The 13,234-nt window shown below is 44.0% G+C and overlaps 1 protein-coding gene across 6 annotated transcripts in view; it reads right to left on the bottom strand.

Moving 5' to 3' along the window:
* The window catches only part of nup88 (nucleoporin 88), a 100,530-nt gene that overhangs the window by 21,124 nt on the left and 66,172 nt on the right, over positions 1-13,234 (bottom strand). For 3 of the 6 annotated variants that reach the window (XR_011340088.1, XM_069885012.1, XM_069885013.1), the window contains exons 12-13: positions 9,351-9,476; positions 9,063-9,128 (exon numbers count right to left, since the gene is read on the bottom strand). Coding sequence is in view for 5 of the 6 variants with exons in the window: in XM_069885012.1 (XP_069741113.1) it covers positions 9,063-9,128; positions 9,351-9,476 (192 nt within the window). In the remaining variant the exon portion in view is untranslated. Of the gene's footprint in view, positions 1-3,101; positions 5,110-6,667; positions 7,685-9,062; positions 9,129-9,350; positions 9,477-13,234 lie in introns of those variants that run through there. The other 3 variants (XM_069885015.1, XM_069885014.1, XM_069885016.1) reach the window with 3 other exon arrangements.

The following is a 13,234-nucleotide window of genomic DNA, read 5'->3' as shown; positions in this document are numbered from 1 at the left end:
CTATGGAATTTCTGCGGTGTTATGTACCACTGGTGCAAAGTTATACTGGACCATCTTGTACTTGCATTAACGATCATGGTCATACTTCCCGGCACAGGTTGGACCAGCACCTCTCACCAATTGTATTACCCAAGTTCAACTCCCATCTTTCTCTTGACCTATGAAGGCCCGGTTTGGGTCCCTCCAATTGGAACATTGCTGAAATAAATTTCTTGCCAATACCCCTTCAAATCAGGGCTTCTATGCTACTGTAATGAGGTAAGACCTTATCTAGACCTAATACGTCCCATAGAAAAAAACTTTATTTGAACATAGCAGTGGAATGTTTTATTCGGTAAATCACATTTATTTTTAAGTTGTTCAAACAACATTAATTGCCCTTGCTCATAACAGTCCTCTATACATCTGACTCCATTATGGAGCCGTATGTCCAGAATCTTGTTACCCACTGTCAGTCGTATTAATTTATTCAGAGCCCAGGGCATTTTTGGTGACAGCCCCATCTTAATATCCAAATACTGGTTGATTTTGGTCCAGATACTAGTCACTTGTTTTAATATGGGGGTGCACTTTTACCCTGTCAACAATTTAATGTCCAATTTATAAATAAAATCCTCGGCTATCTTCTCGCCCACCAGGTGCAGATCAATTTGTGCCCAGGATGGTACATCTCCTCCCTGAAAAAGGGAGACCATTTATCTCGACTGAGCCCAATAATATTTTTTGAAGTCTGGCAATCTCAATCCACCCTATAGTCCCATGTTAATTTTTCCATAGAGACTGTTGGTACCTTACCATTCCAAAGAAACCTCCTAACCATATGTGATAACTGAAGACAATGGCACAGGCAATGTTTGGAAAAGATATTGGAATCTTGGAAACACATTCAGTTTGAAGCAGTTGACCCTGCCTACCAGTGTGATAGGCAGGGGCATCCACCTCTAATTCCTCCTCGACTCTTCCCAGCATAATTTAACATATAAATTATTCAAGTCACTATCAATATCAACTCCTAGGCATTTGATCCCCTTCTGTGGCCACTTTAAACTACTAATTCCTTTAAATTGATTATAATTACCCTCAGTGAGTGGTATCACCTTGCTCTTATCCCAATTGATCTTATACCCAGAAAGTTCCCCAGTCCTCCAGTACCTCGTGCAGCCTAGCAAGGAAGTCACAGGGTGTGTCAAATATATCAGTACATTGTCAGCGAACAAGTTAATTTTGTGTTCCTCCTGGCCCACTCTATAACCTTTGATGTCTGGATCCTGCCAAATGGCTTCTGCCAACGGTTCCAAAGCCAGCACAAAGAAAGCCGGCGAGAGTGGGCACCCTTGCCTACTAGATCTGGTAAGTGGGAAAGCTGGAGAGACCTGCTCATTGGTTCCAACTTTCGCCTTGGGCGCGTGATATAGCACCCTAATCCAATTTTTAAAAATTGGTCCCAACACGGCCTTCTCCAGCACTTTGAATAAAAATTCCCACTCCTGTCTATTGAAGGCCTTTTCTGCATCCAAGGAGATGGCCAGACCTTTCTCATTTCTAGATTGTGCTAGATGCATAACAATCAGCAATCTGCCAATATTATCTGCTGCTTACCTTCCTTGCACAAAGCCTGTCTGATCCTGGTTTATCTTGGCAAATGAAATGCCAATCTATTTGCCAAGGTTTTGGCTAGGATCTTGTAATCGGTATTCAGCAGAGAAATTGGCCTATAGGAAGACGCATAAGTGGATCCTTACCCTTCGTCAAAATTGTTGTAACAATCACCACTGTAAAAGATTCCGGCAGGGACCTTGTTTTCCTAGCCTGGTCTACCACCTCCATATACAGAGGCATTAATAAGTCTTTAAATTCTTGATAGAATTCAGGCGGGAACCCATCCTCCCCGAGAGACTTGCCTGTTTGCAGCGCACTCAATGCTTTACCCAGTTCTTCCTCAGTAAAAGGAAGATCTAATCCTGTCTGATCCTCTGGGTTCAGGCAGGGGAGGTCTAATCTGGCCAGGAACTCATCCTCTTGATTGAGGTCCCCATTGGGGAATGGGGTATGAGACCTGGCCATTCCCCATTCGTATTGCATTAATTGTCCTAGAGGCTTGTTCTGTCCTCGGTCTTATTATTTTTAATTTAATCAATATCTTAAAATAATAAGTGGCAGATCATCTCATGATTTTTAGATCATCCTTCCTGGCACATACAAGATTTCTCTGGCATTTTGGCAGAGCTATATTACCAACTACAGGAAAGTGTTGCTTAATGTCTATTTGGGGAACGTCCGACCACATATACGTCCATAGTCCTATCAGGTTAAAAAAGAGTTCAGAAATCCTGACCGGAGAGGACATAGCAGACGTAACCAGACAAACACAACTTCCCGTGCCTCGTGTCTTTTGTATACAAAGGTTTATGTATATAGGTACTGTACTTTCTATCTATCATGGCTCCCAAACACAGCAAAACCAGTACCAGAGATTGCAGCTGCAAGAGGCAAAGAAGAAGTTTCGATTTGGAAATGAAACAAAAAGGTTATTAAATAACACAAAGATGGAAGAACAGGAATGCTGTTGCTCATAATTTAGGCATGTCAGACTTGAAATCACGATCTTCAAAAACGAAGAAAAAAATTATCCAGGCTATTAAAGGATTTGTTGCACTGAAAGCTACAAGGCTAACGAAAATGCAAGAGGGACCTATAGCAGATATGGAGAAATTGCTAATGACATGGATTGAGGACCAAACACAAAAGCGAGTCCCTCTCAGCATGTTGATGATCATTGCTAAGGCATGAAGCTTATTTCAGATGCTTTAAAAATTATGATATCGAGTTTAGTGCTAGGTCTGGATGGTTCAATGTTTTTAGCTGCATAATGTGGAAGTGAGTGGTGAGTCTGTGAGTGCTAACGTGAACGCAGCAGAATAATTTGTTGAATCTTAGATAAACTAATTGTAGATGAAGGTTATTTGCGCCAGCAAATTTTCCACCTTATTTTAGAAGCAAATGCCTGAAAGGACCTTCATCCATAAGAAAGCCACTTCAATGTTAGGCTTTAAGGCTTTTAAAGGCAGAGTGACAATGCTGTTAGGAGGCAATGTGGCTGGCTACAAGATAAAGCCATATTTTATTTGGCATAGTGAAAACCCCAATGTTTTCAAGAACATTAACAGACACACTTTACCAGTTTATTATTACAGGAGCAATAAAAAGTCCTGGATGACACAAATGCTGTTTCAGGATGTCTTTCTCAATACAATTCTCAGTTAAATGGAGAAATACTGGTTGGAAGAAGACGTACCTTTCAAGATTTTGCTAAATGTAGACAATGCCCCAGGACATCCCTCTTTCATTGGTAACCTTCACCCCAACATCAAAGTGGTGTTCCTCCCACCAAACACCACCTCTTTAATCCAGCCAATGGACCAAGGGGCTATTGCAGATTTCAAGGCCTTCTACGTGGAGGACCTTTGCTCAGGCTGTTGCTGCAACTGACGACACTGGCAAGACACTGATGCAGTTCTGGAAGGAGTACAACATTTTCCACTGCATAAAGAACCTTGCTTTGGCCTGGGATGATGTGACCAAAGAGTGCATGAATGGCATATGGAAAAAAATATTGAAGCAATATGTGCATTACTTTAAGGGATTTGAAAATGATGATGAGATTGCAAGGATTAAGAGCTGTTGTTGACATGGTAAACAACTACCTGAACCTAGACATAGATGATAAGGAGATTGAAGGTATCCAAGAGGTGGTTCCTCAGAAACTAAGTTGCTGGAGTAAGAGTGAATAGCTAGAGGCAAGGGAAAAGGAAACTGCAGAAAGAGAACAGGTGCAAAAGAGGTTCACTGTTAAAGGGTTAGCTAAATTCTTAGCAGACCTTAACAGCTCGCTGAAGAGATGGACCCAAACACTGAATGCTTTTCACTGATAGAGAAGGAATGCTCATATCGTGTTTGCTGCATATAAAGAAATTTAAGAAAAGTAAAAGTAAACTAGGCAAACAACAGTGGAAATCTTTCTGAAGAAGCCAACACCTCCCCAAGAAGAGCCTCAGCCAGGTCCTTCAGGCATTAGAGTGACAGTTCATCAATGGAGGTTATTCAACCTGAAACTTTTCCTATGGGACATGATGAGGAAGTTGAGAACAGTGATGTAGATGACCCTGATCCTTTTTGTTAAATTGTGTGCGATTATAGGCTAAGAAAGTGTTTACTTAAAATTTTTAAAAGTGAAAAAAATGAAGTTTAATTTAGCGCATGTTCAGTGTCCCATGTAATTTTGCTAAGTATACACAGTAATATGGTGTTCACACATCATCCACATTGCATAACAACCAATTTCACAGGACATATCGTGGACGTTAAGCAGCACATACCTGTATTGTATTGGATTTTGGGTTTCCTTGTCATGGACTGATCCTTCCTTTTGTGCATTAAAAATGCATTTCCTTCAAACAACTGCTGAGCCAGGCAGGTACAAAGGTTTGTATCTCATCACTCACAAACCAAAACTCTGCTCCAATTACAGTCCTTCTACCCAAACCTTACAGCTTTGTAAACTCAATCACTGAAAATGCTACAGTTTGCCTCAATTTGACAGCTATCCTATTACTGCAAAAGATTTAGATTTCAGATTTATTGTAAGAGTACATTCATGACATTAGACGGAAACCTGAAATTCTTTTTCCTGCGGGCGAGGCAGAATTCCCACTTGTTTTTAGACATACAACATAGTAACAACCCATTCCCATTTTGGCCCATGAGCCCGTGCCACCCAGTATGTTTCAAAGGGTGGGAGGAAACTGGAGCCCCTGGGGAAAACCCACACAAACACAATGAGAACATCCAAACTCCTTGCAGACAGCGTGGGATTTTAACCCAGGTCCAGATCACCGCTAGTGTAACAGAGTTGCACTAACCACTACACTAACTGTGCCACCCACGTTATTGATCATGCAAAAACTGACTCAACAAACACATGTAAACAAATGAAGCAATATAAATAAACTGGCTGTGAAAGAGAAGTAAGTCGTTCAATAATTTTCTGATTGAGTTTGTTGTCGAGGAGTCTGATGGTGCAGGCTGAATCAGTAGATTTTGTTGCATCTTCTATAAAAAAAGGAACCAACACACATTTTCTAATTAAGGTGAGGCATTTCAGCTTTGACACATCTCAGTGGTGCATAATTAAGGAAAAGTTAAGATATGATGTCAGTTTGAAAGGTATAATAAAGATGATCACAACAGAGTGTGTTAAGACCTCGACCAGCAGCAATAGATATTCACCAAATGATATCTTCAAAACAGTCATTTTTATTAATAACTATTAATAATATAAAATCTTACTTAACCCCACTATGGTGTCTGGTGTCTGCCTGGTGTGTGTGCGGGTCTGTTGTGTGTGTGTGTGTGTGTGTGTGTGTGTGTGTGTGTGTGTGTGTGTGTGTGTGTGTGTGTGTGTGTGTGTGTGTGTGTGTGTGTGTGTGTGTGTGTGTGTGTGTGTGTGTATGAATGAGTGTGAGAGAGAGAGAAAGAAAATCCAGACCATTGCAGTTCAGGCATATTTCTGAAGAGATGATTTTAAAGTTCAATCTCAGAAATCTTCTCTGTTAAAGCTCAGTCTTTAAAACTGCTGTTCAAAAGTTCTCTGGCTCACAAATTCTTTGTAGATCTGTTTTCAGAGAAATGTTTCTTCATATCAATGATTTTCCACAAATTCCTTCTCTTGCATGAAGGTGTCGGAATCACAATAATTTCACAGACCCATGTACAAGTCAGACAAAGTAACCATCAAAATGGTTATGATCCAGAAACAAGAATAATCTTGCTTTCTTTTACCCAGAATTGGGTCAGTCACAAGTGATCATTAAAAAATGGTTATGAGAGAACTCACCTCTTTTGACAAAGAGACAGTGAAGTGGCTCTTTCACTGCCACTGATTTTGTGCATCTCCCATGATAAGAACACCAAAGGCGACCCTCTCCTAAGTATGTCCCTGCATTTTTCTGACTTCAGTTGATGACTGGTATTATTCAGATACATGATCCTTTATCCGGAACCCTAGGGGGACAGTGTGTTCTGAATTTCAGATTTTTTCCGGATAGTTGAAAACCCACCTAAATTGTGCTGCCATATCCACTCCCACCCCCTTCCAGTCACCTGGCCGCCTTCCCTGACTGCCGGTCCCCTGGCCGCCTCCCCCGACTGCCGGTCCCCCGACCACCGGTCCCTCGCTGGCACCCCCAACCGCTGGTCCCCACTTGCTGGATTTTGGAGCTTTCCGGATTTTAGATGTGCGGATAAAGGATCGTGTACCTGTATTAAAAGCTGAAGTGTCTTTAATCACATAACATCACTCCTGATTTTGTTTGAAATTCTTCTCTTCCAAAAGCATTTACGAGCCAAGGCCTCCAATATGTCTGCACAGGTCATTAAAGCAAAAGCCTGTTTATTTGAACAGGTGTTTCTCCGAGTAAACGGCATTGTCTTCAATGGACTATTACTCCAGGTTTTGTGTCTGTTTACACAGCTTCAACCAACAATGAACTAGTAGACATTTCGTCTCTCAAAATGGTTTTTGAGCACAAGTGTTTGTGTCCCTGAATCCAGCCCACTAACTTTACTAAATATATAGAATAATTAAAGATTAATAATAACACAATCCCAACAGAGTGACAGACTGTTGCACAGTTCAAGCATGTTGATAATTTTAAAGATTAGTTACAAGGATTATAAAATTCCAAAATGATACAATTTAGATTACAATTTTTGACCAGAAAAATGTTCTTATGATCTAAAAATGTTCTTTGATTGCCTTTTGTAGTATGTTAATTCAGCAAACTCATGAAATTGATGCCTGAAGGTGGGATGCTCAATTGTTTCTGAGAGATGGAGATCCAGAATAGGATAATTATAAAAAACGAATAAAAAGCTGGATTTTCCTAGACATCTTATTGAAAATTTTTAGTCTTTGAGAACAACCTTAAAAACCTAGAGAAGTAGGACTTGGTAATTCAAAGTCAGAAACTCCAAAAAAAATGTAGAAAACAAAGTAAAACCCCATCCTAATTTGGCACCCTAATCTGCAAGGACTCATATGCTCCAACCTCCCACCTTCTCTGCAATGCCTATTATCCACATCCTGCAGTCTTTTGAGTTTTATAACCCAGAGTGCATCTCAAGAGCTGGCCTTTTGTTGGCTACACAATCCTTAAAATCCTCATTGCTGCCCTCAGAAAAATATACCCTTTTAAACACGCATGAACAACTTTTTACTCTGCTCAACAGCTATTACTCTTCTGATTCCGTTTGAGATATGTTACTGCTATTGGCAACACTGCCGATTTCCTACACATAACAAGCCTGGACATCAAAGCTATCTCACATACCACTAGTGAGAGTCCAATCAAGTTCCTTTGTCACCGATAAAGGGGTCATTGGTTTCAAAAACATGAGAATATCCAGATTAGGGCATAGCAATTAGCGCAACTCAGTACAGTGCCAGCGATTGGGGTTTGAATCCAGCGTTGTCTGTAAGGAGTTTGTACGTCCTCCCTGTGTCTGCATGCGTTTCCTCCGGATGGTCCAGTTTCCTCCCACTGTTCAAAACGTAAAGGTGGTCTGTGAAGATCAACTGGGTGGCACAGGTTCGTGGGCTAAAAGGGCCTTTTACCATGCTGTATGTCTAAATTTTAAAAATGAATTAATGGCTCACTGTGATCAGTGGTTAAAAAAAACCCCTTTAAATCCTGCTTTGTCTTTTAGTAAGAGCTAACCTTTGGCCTCAATATCTTCCTGCCAGGAAATGTAATTAGTTCACCATCCAAAATTCTACCTTGAATATTCTCAAAGAAGCATCTTTCTGGATTATAGAATCCAACTTGCACACCCCTTTGCCAATTAGAAATTGCTCCTTATCTCAGTATCAATGACAGATGCACCAAGTATACCTCCTGATTCTAGACTCTACAACAAATGTAAACTTCACAGACCACACACTTTTCCTGTCTATATTTGTTTCTTGATATTTTCTGTTTCCTTCAAATTATTTTTGTTTCATTAACAGCAATTTGGCAATAAAACACCTCTTCAATCATTTGTACAGATTGTAAAAGGTTACAAATCCAGCACTGATCCCTGGAGGAACAGTGCTTGGAACTTACCATTTTGTTTGCCCTCTATCTACAGCATTATGCTATGGATATTCTAGAACTCCAGAATTTTTGGGTCAATACGATAAGGCAGAATAATTTGGCACAGACAAGATGGGCCAAAGGGCTTGTTTCTATGCTGTAGTGTTCTATGGTTCTCAGGAAATGTGGAAGATGACAACCAAAATACACATACAAAAATAAAATCATAGATTAAGAGCTCAAAGAATCCTTGGAAACTGCAAACCATTGGGCTCTGTGGATTTTTCATCCTTTGGTCCCACTGCTTTGCTTCCAGTTCATTTGCTAGGCATCAATTATTTAAAGCTCCTTGTTCTTAAATGCGCACTATTATAAGAATACTGCCAGCATTTAACAACTCTGCCATTTTCTTATTCCCAAAACCAAAATTGGGGCGGCATGGTTGGTGTAGCAGTTAGTGCAATGCTTTTACAGCACCTGTGATCAGGATTGGACCTGGGTTCAAATCCCGACCTGTCTGTAAGGAGCTTGTACGTTCTCCCTATGTCTGTCTGGGTTTTCCACAGGGCTCCGGTTTCCTCCCACCGTTCAAAATGTACGAATGGTGAAGGGTAATGGGGTGTAAATCGGGCAGCACAGACTTGTGAGCTGAAATAGCCTGTTACTGTGCTGTATGTCTAAATAATTTAAAGCCTGCCTCAGTTTTATTTTCCTCTGTGTGCTCTTAGCTCTGCAATTTAATTTATATTCAGTAGCTTATGTGCATCTTCCATTTGTCCCCTTTCATTTTCTTAAGCTGTCTTTTGCTTTCTTCTGAAAGATGCTTTGAAGGCACAAAAAATTGTGTCTCAAATTAATTGTGTCTCAAAGGTAGCTTTTACTGGAATTCACCAGCTTGTCAACACTTCCAGGGCCTGAACACATACTTACTTTTCCTTGAGGCACTGTGCAAGATCATGCTGTTGCTTGTTCTTCTGACTAATTAGAAGCTTCACCCTGGAATACATAAATTTGCATGAAGAAGACTCATTCACAAACATGCAATGTCAAAACATTGAATATATATAGAAAGTATTTGATTCATGCAATTTCTGCACTTCAGTGGCTACTTTTCTCGAGAAAACTTTTGCTTCATTGCTACCTTCATCAGTTCATAATTGGAGTACAGAGGGAGAATCAAGTGCTTAAAATCTTGAGACAGATTTTTGTATCCATTACCTTCGTGATATTTCGTCCCTTGCAAGAGCCTGTTTGAGGATGTACTCTTCTCTGAAAACCTGGGTGGCTCGACTCAAGAGCTGCAAGCACTCCTGTGGTGGTGGAGCTCCCTCTGCGCTCGAAGCTCTTAATGAATGAAGATATATTAACATAGAAATTAACAAACTAAAATCTCTGACCTGGTTATTGCATGCAAATCCAAATGAATCACAAGCAGGATGGAATAGAATAATCATGCATAATTCTAGCAGGTGCATCATATCAATGGCTAATGTAAGCTCAAATTAATAAGCATTCGATGCCTCTGACAGCAGTCAACAAGAGTCCTTAACAGATGAAAGGTTGTCAGTGACGCTTGAAAATTATGTTCAGAGTGACAACAGCAGGAAATAGAGGAGACTTTGCTGATGGGGAATATCACCTCAACCTGATGTAGTAGTTAGTTGAAATGGTAATGCAGGAAGATAACCCCGACAGTTAGGATAAAGCAATACCAATCCAGGACTAATATTTCATAATTACAAATTTGGATTTGCTTTAAAATACAAGTAGAATTAGAAGACTGCTGTGAATGCTGTTGGATTGTCATCCAAGTTCAACAATGGCCCTTGGAAAAGGAAGCATGTGTGGCAGTGCACTCTCTCATGGCGAACCGGCCCCACATGTAACACTACATGGTGGGGTAGCCATGGGAAGATGGTGCTGCCAGGGTTTCTCCCTGTTTCAAGTCTCCTTTCCAGCCCGTGCCTGAGGCAGCGATTAAGACGTCACAACGCACAAGGTGACTGAGCTCACGCCGCCCTTAAAGGAGCATGCGCTGAATTTGAATAAAAATAATCATTAACGACTTTCAGTGTGGTAGCTGAGTCTTTCTTGGCTGTGTCCAGCACTACTACATTGTGACCCCGTTGAGCCCAGATGCCTCTCTGGTCTCAAGTACATGGATCCGGCAGAGATCAACGCCGTTGCCATCAAACTGCCCCTTCTGGACCCATTGCCCGTGTACGTGGTTCAGGCAAGTGGAGGTGCAGTTTCAACTGAGGAACATTTTAGCAGACACCATGATGTTCTACCACGTCATGAGTGTGCTGGACGAAGAAACAGCAGCCAGGGAGGACGATCTAATGCACAACCCACCGGCCGAGGGGAAATATCCTACCCTCAAGAACCTGCTCCTTGGCATTTTCAGGCTCTCCCCTCAGCAGCGTGCCAGACTCCTGCACCTCGACGGGCTTGGGGACCCCACACCATTGGCCCTAATGGAGGAGATGCTGGCGCTGGCGGAGTATCACAAAGCTTGTTTCCTATTCCGTCAGATCTTCCTCAAGCAGATACCCGGGGACATCCAACTACTCCTGGTGGATGAGGACTTCACGGATCCACGCTGAGTTGCAGCCTGAGCGGATACCCTCTGGCGCACCAACAGGGAGAATGGCACAGCCCTCAGTCAGGTTGCACGATCAAGAGCCAGTCGGCCGCAACACAAGCCGGAGGAGCACCATTCCACCAGAGGAGCACCATTCCACTTGCTGCTTCTACCATCAGCGCTGGGGAGCTCAAGCTCGTAAGTGCCGATAACCGTGTGACTACCAGGGGAAACGACCCGGCCAGCCACTGTTGATTGCTGTGATGGCTGGCCACGTGGACAGTCTCCTTCACATTACTGACAAGTCCACCAGCAGACTTTTCCTAGTGGACACAGGAGCGGAGCTGAGCGTCCTGCCCTCTACCGGCCTCGAGACATGCACCCGGTCCCGTGGTTCCACCCTGCGGGCAGCCAACGGTTCCACCATCAAGACCTTCGGTACCCATAGGGTGGAGATCCAGATTGGGAAAGAGAAATTCCGCTGGAAGTTCGTGTTAGCCTCAGTGGGTACTGCGTTGTTAGGGGCCGACTTCCTGAGGGCACACGGACTATTGGTTGACATGAAGGGCAAGAGGCTGGTCAACGCTCGCACCAATTCAGTGGGTGCACCTGGGCGCCACGAAATTGCCACTATCGCCACTTCCAGGGATGAATATTTGAACATACTCCATGAGTTCCCCGCCATCCTTCAACCACAGTTCAGTGCCACTTTACCCCAGCATGCCAAGCCCAGACGACTTCCGCCTGAAAAGCTGCAGCTGGCAAAGGAGGAGATTTCCCGGCTGCAGGAATTGGAGATTGTCCGTCGCTTGGACAGTGTCTAGGCACCCCCTCTCCACATGGTCCCCAAATCTTCTGGGGGCTGGAGACCCTGCGGCGATTACCAGCGTTTGAATGACGCAACCACACCGGACAAGTTCCACACATTCAAGACCTCGGCCAATTTCCACGGCGTGCAAGTCTTCTCCAAGGTCAATCTGGAGCAGGGGTATCATCAGATCCCGGTACACCACGAGGACATCTTTGGCCTCTTTGAATTCCTGTGCATGCCTTTCGGCCTCAAGAACGCGGCCCAGACTTTTCAGTGCCTCATGGACGCAGTGGGTAGGGACTTGGACTCTGTGTTTATCTACCTCCATGATATCCTTATCGCCAGCCGCAATTGCAAAGAGCACAAGGCTCAATGCCGTACCCTGTTTGCCCGACTGGCGGAGTTTGGCCTCACGGTCAACGTTCCTGGGGCACACCATCTCGGCAGCAGGGGCTGCCCCAGCGCCAGAAAAGGTCGCAGCGTCCTGCAGTTCCCCAAGCCAACCACCCTCAAGAGTCTGCAGGAGTTCATGGGGATGGTAAATTTTTATCATCGGTTCATCCCCGGTGCCACCAGCACCATGCGACCGCTGTTCGCGTTGATTGCCACTAAGGAGAAAGTCCTAACCTGGTCGGAGGCAGAGACCACTTTTGCCGCAACAAAGGAGCCATTTGCCAACGCAACTCACGCTCGGAGGCAACACGGTGCTCTCGGTGGACGCCTCAGCCACAGCGGTACAGGGCATTCTTGAGCAGTGGCTCAACAGACAGTGGCGCCTGCTGGCCTTCTTTAGCAAACAGCTGCACCCGCCGGAGCTCAAGTACAGTGCTTTTGACCGGAAGCTCCTGGCGCTGTACCTGGCCATCCAGCACTTTCGATACTTTCTGGAGGGCAGGCCCTTCACGTTGTTCACGAGACCACAAGCCCCTCACAGGCACTCGCGATGGCAAAATTCCGTGGTTGGCTTGCCAGCAAAGCCACCTCTCCTATGTGTCAGAGTTCACCACCAACATCCGGCACACGGCAGGCAAAGACAACGTCGTGGCGGATGAGTTCACTCGTCCGGCGATCCACGTTCTCGCACCTGGCCTTGTCTCACACATTTTACACAGGCCCAGAAGCTGGACACAGAGACACAGGCTCTCTGGACCACCATCTCTGGCCTCGAGCTCCAGGACATTCAGTTGCCCAACAGCCCGGACACGCTGCTCTGTGACGTCTCCACCGGCTCGCCGCGCCCGGTAGTCCCACCTCAGTGGAGGTCGAGGGTTTTCAGCTTAGTCCACCACCTAGCCCATCCCTCTGTGAAGACTTCGGTGCAAATGGTGGCAGAGCGGTTTGTGTGGCACGGGCTCAAAAAGGTGGCCGAGATGGCGAGGAACTGCACCAGCTCCCAGGCCTCCAAGGTCCACCGGCATATGCAGGCCCCAATCCAGCAATTCGACCCGGCAGTGCGGAGATTTCAGCACATTCATGGTTTTTATTTATTTATTTTTTAATTTTTTATTTTTCACACCATAAATCACATTAGCCATGATATACACTATTTCTTTTTCACACATATACAGTGACTTTTTCTCCCCCCCCCCTTCCTCCCAAACCACACCCCCACCCCCCCCTCTCATCCATTTTAGGTATACAATCTAGGTTGCATTAAGCCAGTCAGACAATGTTGTCATTCAACAAAATTACACCAGAAATTCTACT

This window comes from Narcine bancroftii, chromosome 6, assembly GCF_036971445.1.
Source record: "Narcine bancroftii isolate sNarBan1 chromosome 6, sNarBan1.hap1, whole genome shotgun sequence".
Classification (NCBI taxonomy): domain Eukaryota; kingdom Metazoa; phylum Chordata; class Chondrichthyes; order Torpediniformes; family Narcinidae; genus Narcine; species Narcine bancroftii.
The sequence above is the reverse complement of the archived record's forward strand: the minus strand, read 5'-3'. Positions and strand labels throughout refer to the sequence as shown.